Source organism: Malania oleifera, chromosome 3 (assembly GCF_029873635.1).
Source record: "Malania oleifera isolate guangnan ecotype guangnan chromosome 3, ASM2987363v1, whole genome shotgun sequence".
Taxonomy (NCBI): Eukaryota; Viridiplantae; Streptophyta; class Magnoliopsida; order Santalales; family Ximeniaceae; genus Malania; species Malania oleifera.
In genome coordinates, this window is record NC_080419.1 from 32,685,609 (window position 1) to 32,705,532 (window position 19,924).

Here is a 19,924-nt window from a genome sequence, read left to right on the forward strand (position 1 = left end):
TGTTTACAGTAATGCGATGGATGTTTTGTATTTATAATATTGTGATTATATGTTTCCTACTGCTTAGGCTTCCGTTATGTGTTCTAATGTATCCCTAGTACCCACAGGTCCAGGTGGATTATGATCTGCTGAGATTGGTGATATTGATTTTATTATATTTTGAAAAAAAATGGGAAAAATAAGTAGGTCGTCACATTTAATATCTACTCTCAATATGATGCAAGAATAACAATCAATACGTGAGAGTGTATATGTGAGAATCTTAATGTCAAGATAATGGAATCAATGACAATGCAGCAACAAAGATTTCAAGCACACTTTAAATATCTTTAACAAATATTTTTCTCAAAATAAATCACAGTAGGTATTTGAAATCGGTTTGCAAAATAATATTTCACAACCAAAACGCAATATGAACTCTTTGAGTACTGCAATAAAGATGCAAAACTCACGACTTCAAAGAAGTTTTCCTATGGAAGACTTACTAACAAAGTCTCTTAGAAAAACTTGAAGCTTGCTTTCTAATAAAATTTATCTCAATCAACAAGAACAAGAGAGAGCCTAATCTTAATAAGAAAGTCACAATAACACTCTTACAAGATGATGCACGGTTGGCCGAACGTCCAACTGATGCACGGAAGCCGTGTTCGCATCCAGACTTTACCTTGATTAGCAAGACCTGGGGGTGGAAGACGCCGATCCGTAGGTTTGGTGCCGCACCAGGGGGTTCGAAGGACTCATTGGTGGTTAGAGTTCCTTTGTAATAAAAAATAAATAAAAAAAAAAGATGATTTTTGGTAATAAAAATGAGTAATAATGAGTGTAGGGAACTTGAAAATAAGTGTAAGGATTTTTTAAATTTAAAGAGTATTTGCTAATTAAGATTGCTAATCAAGTTCCTAATTTTTGCAAATGAGGGGGTATATATAGAATTCCCCAAAATTATAACCGTTTACGACATAAATGTCATTTTTGTAAAAGTTTAAGTGAGGTTAATAATATTTAACAGTATTTTAACCTCAGTAAATTCAGACAATCCGAGAGGATCGGTTGATCGTCTTGAGAGTTCGGTCAATTGAAGTGCTCAGTTTGGTCGACTAGGGAAAATTTGAACTATGTGTTTGGTCGGCCATTCATAAGGCGATTCTGAACCTCCGTGGTTCAGTCGACCGTAGTGGGTTCGGTTGACTGAACTGTACAAACTTCGATCAACTAAGTTCTTTTGAACTTGGAGATTCAATTGACTAGAGGATTGAGATTTCCCACATAGGGGTTCGGTCGACCAGGGCGTTGCCTAATATTTTTGGTCGGTTGATCGAAGGGTCAAAATGTTGACCCGCTGGAGGTTCGGTCGACCGAAGGTCCCTATTCATTATAGTTCGATCGACCAAACATGCTTTTCAAGGGTATTTCGGTCCAATTCTCTTTATAATATTGTCCCTATACATATGATGATTAATATTAAAATGATAGGGCACATTTTTATGCAAATATGAGGGTCCTAGGGTCAGTCTATGTCCTTTGAGCTTATCTACCCTATCATGCATGTAATGCATTGATTATTATAGTCCATTGAGCTTTAATTATTACAGACCCGAATAAAAATTGAATTAAAATACAACATATAAAAAATTCAGGGTCTTTATACTTTACTTCATGTGCCATCAATTGATCTGTTAATACAGACCTGCACATAAACTAGATAACCATCAAATACTTGAGTATTTGTCATTATCAAAATTAGGTATGACCTATAAGGTCACAGTATAGATACATATAAGCATGGTTTTTGTAATTTCAATTTTTTTTTTTTTAGTTTATACAAAAACATAGGCATTTTTTAACAATATTTTCTATTTTTTACCTAAGCAATTTATTTGATACATAAGAATGGAATGAAATTGGTCTTTGCAATTTTATAAATATTTCATATAAATTTCCATTTTATTTTACCACCAATCTATATTCTAATACACCAAACATGGGATAAGCTTTAAGGAGTTCATAAATGCTTATTTATAGGAATAAAATAATTATAATAAAATAGTTTGATAGTTTGTATTAAAAAATATTTTAAAAAATAACTATTTTCAATTTTTACCATGAAAATGTGAATTCCTTTCCTATTACATGTTACATGAAATCATAAAAAATATTGAAAAAATAACTAATATCTTTACTATTAAATTTTTCATTACATTCCATCTTATTAATAGGAATATCTATTATATTAACTAAATGTAACAAGTCTCTTGCCCAATAAATTTATTGACAATTCATAATTTATGCATAAGAAGTATCATGCCCAATAAACTTATTATAATTATTCAAAATTATATAAAAGTTTTTGGAAAAACTTTAGGGTCAAAATAAATCCAAAAACTCAAATTTTAGCTAGGCTTGACCAATTGACCACTCATGTACTTAAACTCATGGTCGACTGAACTTGCCACGTGGGGTGGTTCTTTATAGTCTCGTCTGACTGAACCCAAAATGAACATATCGCCCATAGTCGCCTGACCGTTCCGTAGGATCTTTTCAGCGTCCTTAGTCGATCGATCAAATAAACTAAAAATAGCCCTGATCGATTGAACCTACGAAGCTTTGAAATCGCCTTTGGCTCAGCCAACTGGCGTTCTTCTCAGCCGACCGAGCCCTCTTGTAAAATTCAATTTTTGGCTTTAATACGGTCGACTAAAGAAGGCCTGGGTTGACTGAACCTCTCGAAAAAATTAATTTTTAATGCTAAAACATGTTTAAATCTTGATTAAACAATTTTAATTATTCCTGTTATGTCCCTAACGGTCATAATTCTCTCAGAGTCTATATATACCCCTCCATTACTCATTTTTAAGCACGAGATTGGAAATAAAATCCTCCCAAATTAATTTTTGTTTGTTGTTCAATTCTTACTCTCTTTTCATCTTTCTTTTGAAAATCTTTATTGAAAGAGAGCATATATTTGGGCTTGTTTATTCAAAGCATTTTTACTTTCAATCTTCATACTTTGAAAATCATTTCTTTGAGAGTAGGCTTCTTGATTCTCCTCTATATTTTAGTTGATAAATATTATTTGGAGAAAATTTTTTATGAATTATCTTTGAAAGGCTTGAGCACAGACTTTCCATTCATATATCTTTGTGCTTGAAAAAGTTCATTTACATTCATGCTTTCATAGATAAATCTTTATTTTGTAAAAAGTATTTGAAAACAAAAACCCTAGGTTCTCCTATCTTCTTTGAAATATTTTTTTTTTTTGGGAGAAAAATTTTATTAGGTTTACATCTTTGAAGTACATATCATAAGTATCTTATTCAAAGATTTCAAAATATTTTGAGAAAATATACAAACTCACTTGAGCTTTATTTCATATCATATGTGAGAACATTGTGCTTCATTGTATACATTACTGCTCTTGTAGAAGCATTTATTTGTACGCATAAATTTTATTTTTGTTGTATTCCCGAAGTGTGGTAGGAAGAGGATTGCACTGGCCTGTAACGTGTACCGGATAGACTTACACCTGGTTAATAAAGTCTCAGATTGGTTCAGACCTGGTTAGGAGAACTAAGTACATCGACCTGTAAGGTGTGGCTAGGTTGGAGTTAGCCCTATAATGTGACCTAGGTATTCCTCACCCAGTAAAGAGAGGAGGTTGTAATCGGTGATGCTCCACTCATAAGCAAGCACTAAGCAGAATCCTCTTACTTGTGAGTTTGAGACGAGGACGTAGGCAGTATTGGCCGAACTCCGATAACACATCGTGTGTCGTTATCTCTTTCCCTTATCTATTTAATTTTCGTATTTAAATTCCTAAATAGGTATTCTTATATTTAAATTTATTATAAATGTGTGCATGTTTTAAATATTGTGAATGATTGGGAAATATTGAGCCTGCTGTATTTGCTTTAAATATCTATTAAGTTAAATTGTGTTGGGTTTCGCAATTTTTTAGACGGACCCTAGGTTACGATATACTAATTGTGGATTTGAATCGAACTTAAGAAAAAAAATTTTAAATACCCAATTCATCCCCCTCTCTTGGGAATACATAAATTTCAACAAGAGGATAAAAGTTTTTTAAAAAGTAAAAAAAGAAAAGCTTAGATGCAACAGGAAAAATTCAATGTCATTTGTTAGTGCGCTTGATGCTCTATTCATTCAATAATATTTGAGCTTCATCCCTCCTTTCTCCTCCTCTCAAAACATTCAAGGCATTCAATTAAAAAAAAAAAAAAGGTATCAAATTTTAACCGTGAAAGACTATTTTGACATACATTTGACACAAAAGAATTGTTTAGAACTACAAAAAGAAAAGTATTTTATGAAAGAAGTACTTAGCTAAAAATAATATGAGATCACTTATTATAAGTAATTTTTTGAGTAAGCATTTTCTTTTCATAAAGTACTTATTTAAAAAAAAAAACTTTTTTTCTTCAAAAAATTAATTTAAAAATTACTTTTTAAATAAAAACTTATTTAAGCATAAATCAAACGTTACTTATTAATATAATCCTTAATTTAAATACTTTTTATTATGAATACTTATTTTTTTTAACGTTTCAAATGAAAATTAAAAAAAAAAGAACGGTATATACCAAACAGAGCACCCGCAGAATTTTTAAATAACAAACATGACCCAATGATGAGTGGAATTCAATTTCCCCCTGCCCCTTTTCCGGAGTCCAAAAGTTGGGGAGCGTGGTGTTAAGATTTCATTTTGAGAGAATCCTTTCCATTGAGAAGCAATGATCCTCACGCTTTACAACTCACTTTAGCCAATAGCCACGCATAACTTGAACATATAGTGAAATATAAAGCCCTTTCAATGCTCCGATATGGGGCACGTGGGAACTAATTAATTTTTCTCCGTTTCCTTATGCACAGTTTTGTATTATATTTAATTATAAAAATCCAAATAAATTAAATTTGTAATTATTTTGCATGAGATATTAGTATAAAAATATAGTAAAATTTTAAATAATAAAAAACTGTTGTGCAAATTAATGTGTAACGGAAACAAATGATCTCACGATTCAACATTTAATAGTGAAATATACAGAAAACACAATCACGCATATTATATGAAAGTAATAAAATAATAACACGAAAAACTACGTGGTTCAGCAATGCCTACATCCACGGGAGCAAACGATAATACTTTTCACTAACTTCTTGTCCAAAAACATGAACATTACAGAGTTACAACATATTCCATGTATATATAACCCTCTCGGAGGTTTCCCTCCCAAAACCCAACCCATACAACTTCCCAAATTCAAAATTCGAAAACCAACGCTGAGTTACCGAGCCAAACGATCGACGGTTTTAGACATATCGCTGATGGTTTAATACCGAGATCAAACCGTCAAAGTAACAACACCAAAACAGTCAATTGTTTCTTGTCATCTTAGCAAAAATCGTCGACTGTTTCCCTGAAACTGTCGCCATTTTGGTCCTGCAAACCACATCTGCTATTTTCTACCATGTTTTTTGATTGTACATGCATTTCACTTAGCATATGAATCACATATTACAATAATCTCCACCTTGGCGAATATACACCCCTTAGAAGAAGATTGAAAACATAACCCGCTGCTCCACCTGGGACAAAAATTCGTATAGGTTGGGACCGCCTCCCGTATAACAACTGGAGACAAAAACCAAGTCCAAGCAAAGCTTGAACTTGTCCATGACAACTCCGGCTACTGCCAAAAACCCTGACTCAGTTGTAGATAGTACAACCAGAGATTGTACCCTAGACTTCCAATAAATAGGTCTTTCGACAACAGTAAACACATACCCTATTGTAGACCTCTTGTCATCCAAGTCTCCTGCATAGTTTGTATCCAAAAATCTTACAACTGACGGATCACTTTGTTGCTTGTCGAAACACCCCACTGCACTAGTATAGGGGAGCTTTGACATATCTCGAACATCATTGTCCGTCCTTGGGCACTGAGCGGTAAACAAATAAAAATAATTCACCAACTATGTATTGGTGATCGGTTTAACCATGCTAAACCTCTCCAATATCTTCTCCACAAAACCACACTGAGACAACAACAATCCCCTGCAGTTCTATCCACAAAGTCACCCTGAGATAACCCCAATCTCCCTATAGCTATGTCCTTACAAATCTCCAACCCAAGAATCTTCTTAGCTACACCCAAAACCTTCATGTCAAAATCTTTTCTCAACAGAGTTTCTAACTGATTAACCTCAGTCAAATTCTTCCCAGAAATTGACATGTCATTCAAATAAAATAATAGAAAAATCACCTACTTGCATCCTATTGCCCTTTTCCCTTTTGGAAGCTCCATCAACTCCCATATCTGATTCTTATGTAGCAACTTCATCTCCTCCACCATAGCATTCATCCATCCATTTTTTCCTTTGTTGTGCACCACATCTTGAAAAATAGTAAAACCTTGCCGGCAGTAATGAATGCATAAGACACCAGATCATCAAAGTCATACTTGAGTGGTGGCTTGACAGTGCATCTGGGCCCACCATTATCTTGCTAGCCTTTGTTGGCCTAACAAGACTTACGGATCTTATTTTGATGATGACAAATCAAGGAAACTTAACAAGTTTAGTTAAGTGATGATGTTTCAGGTAACTCAAGTATCAAGTTCAAGTGACCCAAGTGACAAATATTAAAGTGCTTGACAAAAAGATAGAACTTAATGATACAAGATAGTATGAAGTTAATGGTGAAGCTTAAAGCCAAGCTTAATGTGAAGAATGGAAGTTATACATGAAGACTTAGTGATTAGAGAGTCATAGTTTTAAGAACTCTCATGTAAGTACTTCAAACATTTCAATATGAATGCATGAAGCTCTTTGGAATCTTTTATTGACTTAGAGACCAATTTTTGAAAACATCAGAATTTTTTTTTTAAGATATATTGAAGTATTTCAAAAATTAAAGGATCAAAGTCTTGAAAATTAAAACATTGTGGAAATTTTCTAGTTCAATCAACTGACAAAATAAGATCAGTCAACTGACATTTTTATGCTGAATTAATTGAGTAGTGTGTAAATGGTTTGCTCAGCCCAATTCTTGTTTCTCTTGTTTTTTTTTTTGATGGTTCAGGTTTTTTGAATCATTGAACTACTGAGCATGGGGTATCGCTTGGAGAGAAGGATTCCATCCTATTTGAAGGAGTGTGTAAATGGTTTGCTTAGCCCAATTAAGGGAGTGGTATAGTGAAATCCTTGGATGGTTTGCCTAAGGCGAGGATGTAGGCAAGTATAGCCGAACCTCGTAAAATCTTGATGTCTCTTTCTTCCCTAATCTCTTTAATTTTCTACATATATAAATTGAGTTGATGTTTACTTAATTGCTTGAAATTAAACGATCATTGGGAATTGCGGAAACCTTGATTAAAGAAAGTACATTGATTGCGGAAATCTTGATTAAAGGAAGTACGTTGATAAATATAAAAAAATTATTAAGTAATTCAAGTAACTTGTTTGATATCAAAGTCTGAATTTTGGAAGCTTGTTGAGATTTCTATTTTATTTTATATTGAGAAATCAAGCTTACCTTATTGATTGGATTGATATATTAAAAGGTTGAATTCTAAATATTGAAGTTTTGATCTTATCATCTTTAATTGATAAATATTAAATCTTGGATTGAGTGTTGGTCATTAAAAACAAATTATACTTGTGTGATTGTAGTTAAGTTAATCTGAAGAGGGTTATACTAGATTAAAGTTTCCAAAAAAAATTTAAAATCCCAATTCATCACCCCCCCTCTTGGGAGTACACCTTACTTCTCAATTCCTAGTTAAAACTCCCTACATTATAAACAATGTCATCTCTGCCCTGAGTTTTTAACTCCACCTACATCACATGCTCATTGCTGCTACAATTTTATAGCACCTGTATCTTTTTGTCTACCCGAGGATTTGCACCATGGCTTTCTTACCAAAAATCATGTCTCCAAAGATCACTACCTTATTTGTCATTGGATCACACAACTTGAATCCACCTTTCTTAAACCCCAAAGAGATGTATCATCTAGACGTTTGACCAAGCTTCGATCTTACCTCACTAGAAACGTGCATGGCTGAACATTCAAACACTCTCAAACCAGAGTAGTCTATCGTATTACCTGTCCAGACCTTCCCTACAACTTTTCCATTTGGTGATACCCTTGGTGATTAGTTAATCTAGAAGCATGTCATACTCACTGACTCTACCAAGAAGTTCCTTGCAAGCCCTGCATACAACCCACCATGCTACTCACAAAACTCCTTGAACAGAACCAGCGTACTCAGTTCCATTGTCTGCCCTGAGGATCTTTCTCCCGGTCTAGTTTTCCACCTCAGCCAAAAGTTAAACCTAGCAAACATCTCTGACTTGTGTTGCATGAAGTACACCAAGATATTTCGTGATAAACTCACGAAGTACATATGTCTAACCCATGATGCTACCCTCACCGGTCCTCAAACATCTAAATAAATATAGTTAAGAATGTCCTTCATCTTGTGTGTGGTTGTTTTACACAAATTAGTATTACCTGACTTAGAATTTGCAGGTGTAGCTCCACCTACAACTATGGTACCCAGCAGTGCATATATATTTTCCTCTAATTTCTACCCCTTCATCACCATCAAGTCCCTTTTACACACATTCATTATCCCACTTTCAAACTTGCAACTATTCTCAGTACAATCTAAAGTGTCCAATGAAATTACATTCTTCCGTAGATCCGATACATGCCTTACATCACATAATGTTCTCACAACACCATCATACATTTTAATTCTTATGTTTCCTTTTCCAACAATTTTGCTTGAAGCATCATTTCCCATCGGAACAAAACCAAATTAACTAACTTGTAGGTGCTGAACCAATTTTTATTTGGTGTCATGTGATAAAAATATCCCGAATGTAGGATCCAAGAGTTCGTGAAGCGTTATGAATCTGATGAAACAAAAAACATACCACCATCGCTGCTCTTTGAGTCTCCTTCTTCCACTACATTTGCAAATTTTAACAAACCCTTTTTATTTTCTGCATTCCCTTTCTTTCATCGACCACTCCAATTTTATGTGCCCAATTTTCCCACACTTAAAACACCTTATGTCCTTCTTCTTCTTAGTTTATGACCGAGGACCGCTCCGGAACTTACTTCTCCCATGTTCCTAGTTATCCTTCACCACAAGCCCTTCACCTTGTGAAATCTCATTGCTGGCATTCTTTCTTTGATGAAAACCCCATAGAGCGCTTGTTACCTCTTCCATATTTAGGGTTTCTTTGCCTCATATATGTTAGAGTCATAACCAGATTTTCATACGTATGAGATGCTGGTAGGAAATTCAATAGCATCAACACCTTGTCTTCTTCCTCGAACTTCACATAAACACGCATCAAATCACTTACAATCTGATTGTATGCATTGATGTGTTGGTTCAAATCCAAACTCTCCGCCATCTTAAGCCAATACAACCTTTGCTTAAGAAACAACTTGTTTGATAAAGACTTAGACATATATCGGCTTTCCAGTTTCTGTCAAACTGTTGCCGGAAAATCCTCATCCATGACGTCATACAACACATCATCGACCAAACAAAGTCTGATAGTTGACACGACCTTTGCTTCCAATTCCTTCCAACTTATTTCATCCATGCCTTCCCATTATCTAGACAACTCATATAGTCTGCATCAGAATAGCAAATCACCTCAAGGTGATCCAATCACTTGTAACCATGTAATCCTTGGTGCCCTATAAAATCTTATGACTTTTTTTTGCAGCCCTCCAATGAATCGCCCTATAATCATTCAAGTATCTACTAAGCACACTAATTGCATAAGAAATATGTGCATGCTTGAGCAAACATAGAACTATCATTCTAAGGACACTTTTTTCTTGAGAGTTTCTCACCCTTCACCATAGGTGATGCACGCGATGAACAAGATTGCATGTTAAATCTGCTTAGAACTCTCTCAACATAAGTTTTTTAATATAATTCAAGAACACCCCTTGATCTATCACGATGTATATGTATATATACCTAAAACAAAAGACGCATCACTAGAATCTTTCACATCAAATTGTCACGATAGCATCCTTTTAGTGTTACTCAAAAGACCTGCATTTTGACAAGTAGTATGTCATCAACATAAATCACAAGAATTTCAAACATCTCTCACTCATCCTTAGATATACATAAAGATCAATTCAATTTTCTTTAAACCTAAAAAAAGTGACTATTACATCAAATTTCAGGTACCACTATCTTAAAACTTTTTTCATATATAGATTTCTTCAATTTGTACATACCGTTGGTGTTCTTTTCTAGGTTCCTCACATCCATTTGGCTGTTCCATGTACACATCCTCAACTAAATCACCATTGAAAAAAGTTTTTTTTTTAACATTCATTTGGTGAAGTTGTAGATCAAAATGAGCCACTAGGGCCATTAGAATACAATTACAAACAAAAATAACAAAAACAATATTCAATATTTAGTATAAAATTATCCAATATTTAAATTTAATAATTCCACCATGCTGACATGTAATTTTGTTTGGCAATTTGCGCAGAGTAGTTGAATTTGATGATCATTACTACAAACTTCAGTTTAGGTTAGCCTCATGCATAACTTTTATAAATAAACTATTATTTTCCATTATTTTCTAGTAGGGGGAAGACAAAAAGACAATTTATATTATATTTAACAACTATTTAACACAACTATTGATAATCTAAGTGACAGATCAAATAAAAGTACAAATTGTTGTACAAAATCTCAATAACAAATAAAAAGAAGAAAAAGGAGCATGCTGAATAACATATTTCTATTTGGCAATTTGTAAAAGGCAGTTTACATATATATATATATATATATATATATATATATATATATTTCTGCTAAAAGAGGGCGGCACCTCAATTTATTTATTAATAAACCATCACTTTTGGCGGAAGAATATCGTGGTTACAAGTTAAAGCCAACCAACCAAATTAGGACAAACAAAATTAAACATAACTAACAAAGGAAATAAAAACATAAAAACAACAAAAAACAAAACGAAATATACCAAACGAAACTCTAAAGATAAACTAACGATGAACGGAAATAAGACCCACCTATCCATCCGAAAGATACCTTTTAGATAACGTGGTAGAAGGTATTGTTTTTCATAAATTACATTGTTTCCCATTTCTCATTCTTCAGTAAGAAAATCAGCCGCACTATTGCCTTCCCTATATTGATGTATCACCATGACATTCACTCCTTCTAACTCTGCCACGAGCTCCTCCCAAAGGCAGTTTATATTATACTCAACAACAGTATTTAGAAATCTAAACCACTGATCAAATAAACATACAAATTGCTATATAGAATCTTAATAACAAATAATATAAGAAAAATGAGCAAAGTACATAATTCTATTTGGCAATTTGCATAAAAAAATTGAATTTGATGAGTATGTCTTAGTGGATTTGTCATATTTCTACTACTCACTAACTTGGGACTTGGGAAGAGACTGTGGGACAAAATGCATAAAGTTAAGTCCACTAACACTAGATATTGAGAATAGAATTCAATGGTCCTTTGTATATCTACATAAAAGCATATTATGATGAGGGTTGGTTGAGGGACGTGCAATGCTGCCATCAACAACTATAAGATATTGACACAACCTTAAACAAAATTGATAGCAAACAAATTTCAAACTTACAGACAATCCATTCTCCATCTCTCTCTCTCTCTCTCTCTCTCTCTCTCTCTCTCTCTCTCTCTCTCTCTCTCTCTCTCTCTCTCATGCATCCATATGAGAAAACACACACAGACACATAATTTATGATAAGAGAAAACAATATTATTTAGAATGTCTTGAAATTTGTGGGCATCGGCTTCCTGAAGATCACTCATCAAAGGCTATTTAAAGAACTATTTAAATACCATATTTGAAAAAAGATATATGAACTGCAAAAAAAAATTAATTAAATACTTCAACCGTATCCCATCAACAAAAACAAAAAACAAAATAATTCAATTTTCCTTCCAAAAACCAAACTTATAATTCTAGACCCTGTAACAGGGGGACAAAAAAAGACCTAACCAAATTTTATCACAATTGTTTTCAAAACAATCACAGATGTGGACTTCCACATATTGCACAGTGATACACTGATACCTCACAAAATGATGACCAATGAAAAAAAATAGAGCATAAAAATTTAATACCACTCTAGTAATGACTTGAGCAACATGCTGCATTTGGATTCCATCCAGATCAGGTCGACGTGTGCCAACCATAGCTGGTGACACAAAGGTTCCCCACAAGGACAAGTAGCAAAATGGGGGGGAGAGAGAGATGAGAAGAGAAGAGAAGAAAAAGGGGAAGAGAGGAAAAGAAAAAGGGTGAGGAAGATGGGTAGCGACTGAAGGAAAGTGGAGGAAAAGAAAAAAGTGAGGAGAAGATGGAATCGGTTGTCAAGCACAACATTAAAAAAACACAGATGAAAAAAAGAAAGGAAAGGAAAGAAAAGAGAGCAAAAATAAAAAATGGATGAAAGGAAAAGGTAGTGAAGAAAAAAGTGAGGAGAAGATGGAATCGGTTGTCAAGCACAACATTAAAAAAAACAGATGAAAAAAAGAAAGGAAAGGAAAGAAAAGAGAGCAAAAATAAAAAATGGATGAAAGGAAAAGGTAGTGTCATGTTGGCACTACATGAATCGAATCTCAAAGGTTTTCGATTAATGTGGTTATAGATTTCAAGTTTGAAAGTCAATTGACTTACTTACATTAACTTTATTTAAATTGAATTTTATATTTTTAATATTTTGTACTAAGAACTGAGCCTAACCCAAAAAATTCGGTCCAAGGTTAAATTGAACATTGTTTTAATGTTTAATTTCTATTTAAGAATTTTAAAATTGATTATTTCGGTTTTGTCAATAGTTTTAGATAAAATTGAACCAAATCTAGAACACCCCAATCAAAATGTTGCACTTAAAATGGCAAATGAATCAATTCATTCATTTATTAATTAATTTCTTAATTAATTGCAAAACTAGGTGTTGTTCCCCCCGCCCCCCCCCCCCTCCTGTTTTAGAAGATATTTAAAATGTTCTGCAATATAATTGGGTTCCAGAAAATCCAGATGTCCACCACCTGTTTGTAGAATTTCCCTAGAAAACCGAATGGCTAGGGATAGGAACCATAAACTAAATCAAGAGCAGAACTGCAAAACACGAAGCACTGCATAAGTTTTCAACTTTTGTCACCCTCTCCCGATCGTTGCATGCACCAAACCTGATCTTGACATCATGAGAAGTGAGTAGTAATACAAGAATTTCCCAACTTCAGTCTCCAAATTTTTTTTTTAAAAATTTATTTTTCATATTGCCTACGAAAGCAATTATAAATTTCCTTTTTGAAATCCCAGTGAAGAGATTGTTCTATGGGGCAACATTACTAATCTTAATTCGTTGATCACTGTGATAGTATCAACTATTCGAAGCAGCCTAGGTTGGTTACTCTCTGATCAGAGGGCGAGGAACACGAGCTCGCTCTGAAACAAGCCGCAGAAAAGTCATGGAAAGAGCAGAAGCGGAGCTCAAACTAAGAGGAAATACGTTCTTTGGAGGAGACAACATTGGGTATTTGGAAGAACAACTTTCTCGGCCACCCGACGATTAGAGACAGATTGCCGCCGCCGGACAAAATGCTGGACTTCTTCTGCTGGTGCAGAAGCCCTCACGCTTCTCAGAAATGCTTGATCTATTATTTCCACTTTTGCCCCTTTTGTTTTTTAAAATAACTAGAAGAAATTCTACGAGACCTTTTTTTTTTGGGCTAAGGGAAATGTTATGAGACTTGTAAAATATGAAAATTAGTAATTTGTCAAATATATTTTTAAATGACTAAAATGAGAAACAAGTATAAGTTTTCATGTTAAAAATATGATCATTCTTTAAAACAAGGGTTTTTTTGGAAATTTTATAGGGCACATATATCTTTTTTTCATGAGGCATGCATCTTGTTCTTAAGAATGTATCGCGATCGGGAATATTTTTAATATTAACGCCTTTTCAATATAAAATATTTTCATGAAAATAAATTTTCCAATAACTTCTTTTTTGAGAATGAAATGCTTGCATCATATGAATATTATATATAATTTCCATGCTAATGTTTTAATTATTTTACACTTAAATATGGGTAACCAATATATAAAAAATTATTATATTCCCAATATAAAAATTATTAAGAATGCATACTTAATTCAATGGGTAAAAAATATTGACATCTCCTAAGGTTTGACAAAACCACGCTAACTTTTCTTGAGGTTCAAAAAATCCCACAAACTAACCTATGATTTTAAAAATCTCATACACCTAAAGCCAATGAAGGTTGAGTGGTTTGTGCCATGGGTGAAATAATTCTATAAAAGAATTATTTATTTTATAAGATTAAAATTTTTATAATTATTCATTTATAATCATAAACTATTGCATTATTAATTTACATGAGCATTGGAGTACTAATAGAAAAAAGGTCGATCTTTCTCTACATTCATTTCGAAAAAAGATACAACAAGTTTTCATATTTAGGAATCACTCCATAATAAATTTATTTCGATTGCTATTTGAAAATTTTTCTCTTAGGTTATACAATTATTTATTTAAGAATTTTTAGGTTTCGATATGAAAAAAAAAAAAAAAAATTAAGGTTCACCTCAAAAAAAGATTGTAATAGAACAATAAAATATTTTATAAGTTTCTACAAGATATTGATAGGAATCTAACAATCTAATATCGTTTATTAAAATTATCTTCAAACTAAAAAACTAAATAAAATTGAATTAACCCCAAATCTTACTTATTTGGACTCAAAATCTATTATTGAGTGGATGTAATTTTTAAAATCCTACTACTCCAAATATTATATATATTGTTAATCGATTTTTTTTTTCTTTTGTAAGTTAAGTGGGCATTATAACCCACACTCAACTCAACATGGATCCAACCATGGACCTTCACTTATACTTGATTTCTGAGATTCCTACATTGTTCAAAACAATTTTTTTTTAATGTAAAATATAATGGTGTCCTTTTGATAAACCTCTGAGGAGGTTTATAAAAATTTTAAAATTTTAAAAGAGGTAAGTGTTTTTGTCTAAATTTCAAGAGAGGCCAATGTCTTTTGTTCTAATTAAATTTGATTCTAAAATTTTTAACAATCATAAATTTTAAAAATTAAACAATTAAATAATCAATTTAATTGAAATTATTAAAAATAATATAGTGTCTAAATATTAGTCATTTTATTAAAATTATTATAATATAGTAATAATATTACTTTTATTTTATCAACAAATTTATTATTTTAAAAAAAAATAATAGTGTGATAATGCTATGTAGAAGAAGTATTACTATCAAATTTGACAGAGCAATTTAATTATTTGAAATGAAATTTTCATGAAACTTTAGAGAAAGTGAAAACGAAACTATGTTCATTTTGGGCTAATTTGAATAAACAATTTTTGTTTGGAAAAAAAGAAGAAAAACAAAAAATAAATTCATTTTTTTATTATTTATTTTTATGTCAAATATTATTAAAAACAAAATATTATAATATAATTAAAAATTTTAAAAAATTAAATATTAATAATGTATAGATTAGAATTTAATCTATTAACGTGGTATGGTTTTATTTTTATTTTTTTTTTCACTCTTTTTAATAATCAAACATTAAAAATCGTATCCTCTGTTTCCTTTTCTCAACATTTGGGAAGCTCCTAACTGTCGTCACCAGATTTTGTGAAATTTTGTTCGCAAAAATGAAAAATGCGAATATTCATGAAATCTCCACCGTACGCCAGACATTCGAATTTCGAAGGTCCAGAGAACTCGAACGGTTAGCGGATTGATAAGGCAAAGGATACCGTACCCCAAAAGAAGCGCCACTAGTTTGAGCTCTGACTCTGAGCTTGAACCATGGCGCTGTCGTGGAGCAGCTCCTATGTCCTTCCGGCTTCTACCTGCAACAATGGCTCGATTTTTCACCGGAGTTTCATGGGCCATGAACCTTTTCCATCAGTTGTAAGAACTACGAGGAGGGCCTCTCTGATGACCTCCATTAAAGCCAAGCTCGGAGAGAGGAGCGCCTTAGAGTACAGGAAGCTTGGGGACTCTGATCTTCACATTAGCGAAATTACTCTCGGAACTGTAAGAACTTTTTATTGTATGAAGAAGAATTGTCAGTTTCAGTTCTTTGTGTGTGGGTTTGTTTGTTCGTTTATTTCCCCGTTTTTTTTTTTGATCGCAGAATGAGATGAAATGGATTGTTTTCATTTATTGTTGCAAGCAGAATCCTCATTGTATTTTGTTATTTTCCTTTTAAAATGGTTTTAAAAGCACTCTAGCTTTTGAAAGCAGAAATTGTGTTTTTACTTCTAGGAAATAAGAAAGCCTAAGCAAACCTACTTTGTATTTTTAAGTTTGTGCATTCTTCTCCAAGTTGCATTTGCATTGGCGCGCGTCGATAAAATCCATTAAAAAGCGGTATCTCAACTTTTCTATGAGGGTTCTTTTTTCACTTAATATTCAAAATGTCAATTTCTTATGTCAAGCCTTCATGGGGTCAATTGAAGCTTAGCATTTTAAGATGCAGCATTTGTACATGAAAATATACTCTGAAGCTCAGTGTTAGAGTTTTAGAGTTCTGCTACCCTAACACCAAGTTTTGCTATGTGATCATAAACTAGGAGGTATGTTCGGTTAACTTGGATATGACTATGCGGTTGTCATGGGGATGGTTTTGGTATGTCTTTGTGATGTTGTGGTTGGTCCGAATAGTTCTAAGTGTGGTGTTCTCAAATCTATGATATATGATCATTAGATCCTTGGTGGTTACTTATATGTGACTGAGAATATTTCAGAGAATGATTCTTAGGGGAACATTAGGTGTGCGTGCAACCTCCCTTGGTATCTCGATAAGTGCTAAGTGACCAACCTTGAGGAGTGCTCAGGGGCAGGCTTTTGATATCCTTGAAGCGTGTCTTGGGTGTTCATGTGGGATTGGGAGCTCCATGGATGATCCATTTAGGAATGGCATTGCGCGAGTCTCTTTGGTTGGAGGTTTGGATGTACGTCCTTTTGAGCCATTAGCTATACAGTTGGGCGGTATCATCTAATACTCTGATTGTATTGAATAGATGAGAGTTACCCTCAGTACTGGTAGAATGTGAGTTATTTCCCTTACTGTTAGAGTTCGGGTTCCTCAGCGATGACTTTAGTTGGTTCAAGTGAAGTCATGTCGTAAGACTTGGACACGAACTTAGATACTATAGTGTTTTCTTGGAAGAGTATGGCTAGGCTGGACTTGGTGTAGTCTTGCCGCCGCACGGGCATGACTCCTTGACACTTTAGGAGGATTTTGGCACAAGTGATCCCTGTTTGGCCTTTGTAAACTCCACATTCGTGAAAGTTGGTATCAGAGCGAATCTTTCAACCTTGAATGAGGAATGAGATGGAAATGGTTGGCATCAACTCGATTGTGGGTATTTGGTTTGTGTTATTGAGTGGGGGAAGGAGCCAGTTATCTTTGAGTAGGTTCTTGTCTCATACTCACCTTCTGTCATGTAACCCATTGTGGGTAAGGAGATGAAAGTTGGCCTTCAGTGAATGTCTTGGGAAATCAGGTTACTTGATGATGCCTTACACCCTTGATAAGGGATGAGAGTTGATTGATGGGAATAAAGATAAGAATACCTTCTGCTCTGGAGGTAGGTATTATAGCTACATGGGGTTTGTCTTTTTGTAATTGGCACTGGAGACGATATGGTTGCCATTCTTTGGGATTTGTCCTGTTGCGGTATTGGCACTAGAACCAGTATGGTTGCCACATATTGGGATTTGTTCTATTGTGGTTGGCACTGAAGTCAGCATGTTTGCTACTTTGGGAGTTATCTTATTGTGGTTGGCATTGGAGCTTGGGTAGTTTATCCGTTTAGACAATGTGGTGTCCTAATTCTATAAGCTGAGGTGATACTCTTTGATTTGGTGGAAGTCAATGGTTGTAGGAGTTTGTCTAAGGGTGTCTCGTTTAGACAATGTGGTGTCCTCATTCTATAAGCTGAGGTGATACTCTTTGATTTGGTGGAAGTCGATGGTTGTAGGAGTTTGTCTAAGGGTGTCTTTATGGAACATGAGAAGTTTGTATCTATAGAGAGAGGTAACATTCTTTTATCTATAGGGAAGAATGAGTCATGAACACCTTGGACAAATGTCTTCGAGTGCGGCTCTATGTTTTTCATAGTGGTGACGTTTACCTGGTGGGGTATTGAATAGAAGGGAATCACGAATGTTGCCCATTAAACATCATTGCAACCCAATTAATTGTATAATATGTCCCAAATGGTACAAATGCGGTTGGAGACTGCTATTGTTGAATTAACAGAAGTGCATTTGTGTGATTTACATTTGTGGCCTTTAATCGATGACTCATGTTAGAGGGCATCATGATTAGTTGCCAGAGGACATTTTAGCCATGTTGCCAGTGGGCACATGCGTCGTTGTGGCCAAAGAGCCTTTCTTATTTGTCATTGTTGTGCAAGGTTGTGCAGCAATTGAGCCAGAGGGCTTCCTTTCAAAGGAAAGATTGATTTCCTACTATAGGGCAGAGATATCAGAATGGTAACCACGCTGAATTGTGCCTTAGATTGGTTGGAGCAGAGATACTAGAATGGTAACCACAATTGGTTGTGGTTGAGATTGTTTTTGTTCGAGAATATTATAAATTGATGAGGTTCAATTTGGATAAACCACAATAGATTGTGGTCGAGATTCGTTTTTTCAGAGGACAAGATATTGTGGACATGGAAGATCGCTGAGCTTTGAGTTAGGTTTTGAGATTTCTATGTCTGAGGACATGGAGGATTGGTTTTGATATTGAGTATTGTCATCGGTGGTGTGACTTGAGCTTGAGACTTGAGGACTTGACGAAGTTCTTGTATTGCTCCCGTGGTTGGATTTGAGCTAGACAGTTAACTTCATAATGATGGCACTTTGATTATATATGTTATCTCATGAGGAAATGGGTTGCGAGCCCTGGATGTTGAGTTCAGTCATGTTTCGGGAGTTTCCTTGGATGTACACATCCTTGGAGTTGTGTTAGTGAGACTCCTTGGGTTGGGCCCAACTTGCTTATGGAACGACTTTTCAGATTTGAGCTTACATTGGACTCATCCTTGGAGTTGTGTTTGTGAGATTCCTTGGGTGGGTACTCATCTTTAGAACGACTTATTGGGTTTCAGCTTGGTTGGCTCGTTGGTCATCATTACCCCATGGTGTTGAGATCGTCTATTTGTGCAGAAACTCTAGGGTGGGGATCCATCTTTGGAGTTGTGTCTTGTAAGACTCCTAGATGGAGACTCACTTTGGAAACAATTGATGTCTTTGAGCTGGGATGGTTATTTGGTTTAATACCAAGCTGATTGTTAGTATTGACAGGAAGAACCTTTGAGATGGGATCTAGCCTTGGATGGTAAGGTTAGGATGGAACCTTGAGATGGGATTTGATTGTCAAAAAATGGTATTGTGCTAAATTTTAGAATTGGATCACGTTGGAATTGTTGATCAGATGAGATCTTGGGTTGGTTTGCTCCATGAGGTGAGCTGAGATGAGTCTCAGCTGGTTTCAATTGGAGTTTGGTTCTAGCAAGTGGTTTGCCTCTGTGAATTTGTGTGACGAGTTCTCTTGGAAACTTTGGTAAGAGTTTGGTCTTAATAGACAAGGTTGTAAATACGGATCCATATTAAGTATTGAGAGTGTGTTCTGGCAGTGGTGTTAATTTTAAGAACCATTGGTATGCTAGTTGGTGATCAGCTTATAGGCGAGTTGTGGCCTTCGACGTGGGATCAGGAGGTCCACGGAAAATCCATTTG

At 34.3% G+C, this 19,924-nt stretch overlaps 1 protein-coding gene and 1 long non-coding RNA gene across 3 annotated transcripts in view; both read left to right on the top strand.

The window, feature by feature from the left end:
* Window positions 1–13,125: 13,125 nt before the first annotated feature.
* LOC131150694 (uncharacterized) lies at window positions 13,126–13,903 on the top strand. Its single transcript, XR_009135587.1, has 2 exons — window positions 13,126–13,307; window positions 13,479–13,903. It is a non-coding gene; the product is annotated as an uncharacterized LOC131150694 (long non-coding RNA).
* Window positions 13,904–15,741: 1,838 nt separating this feature from the next.
* The window catches only part of LOC131150692 (uncharacterized), a 31,429-nt gene continuing 27,246 nt past the window's right edge, over window positions 15,742–19,924 (top strand). The window contains exon 1 of one of the 2 annotated variants that reach the window (XM_058101566.1): window positions 15,742–16,204. In XM_058101566.1, coding sequence (XP_057957549.1) covers window positions 15,974–16,204 — 231 coding nt within the window. In that variant the 5' untranslated portion in view covers window positions 15,742–15,973. The remainder of the gene's footprint in view (window positions 16,205–19,924) is intronic. The other variant, XM_058101567.1, reaches the window with a different exon arrangement.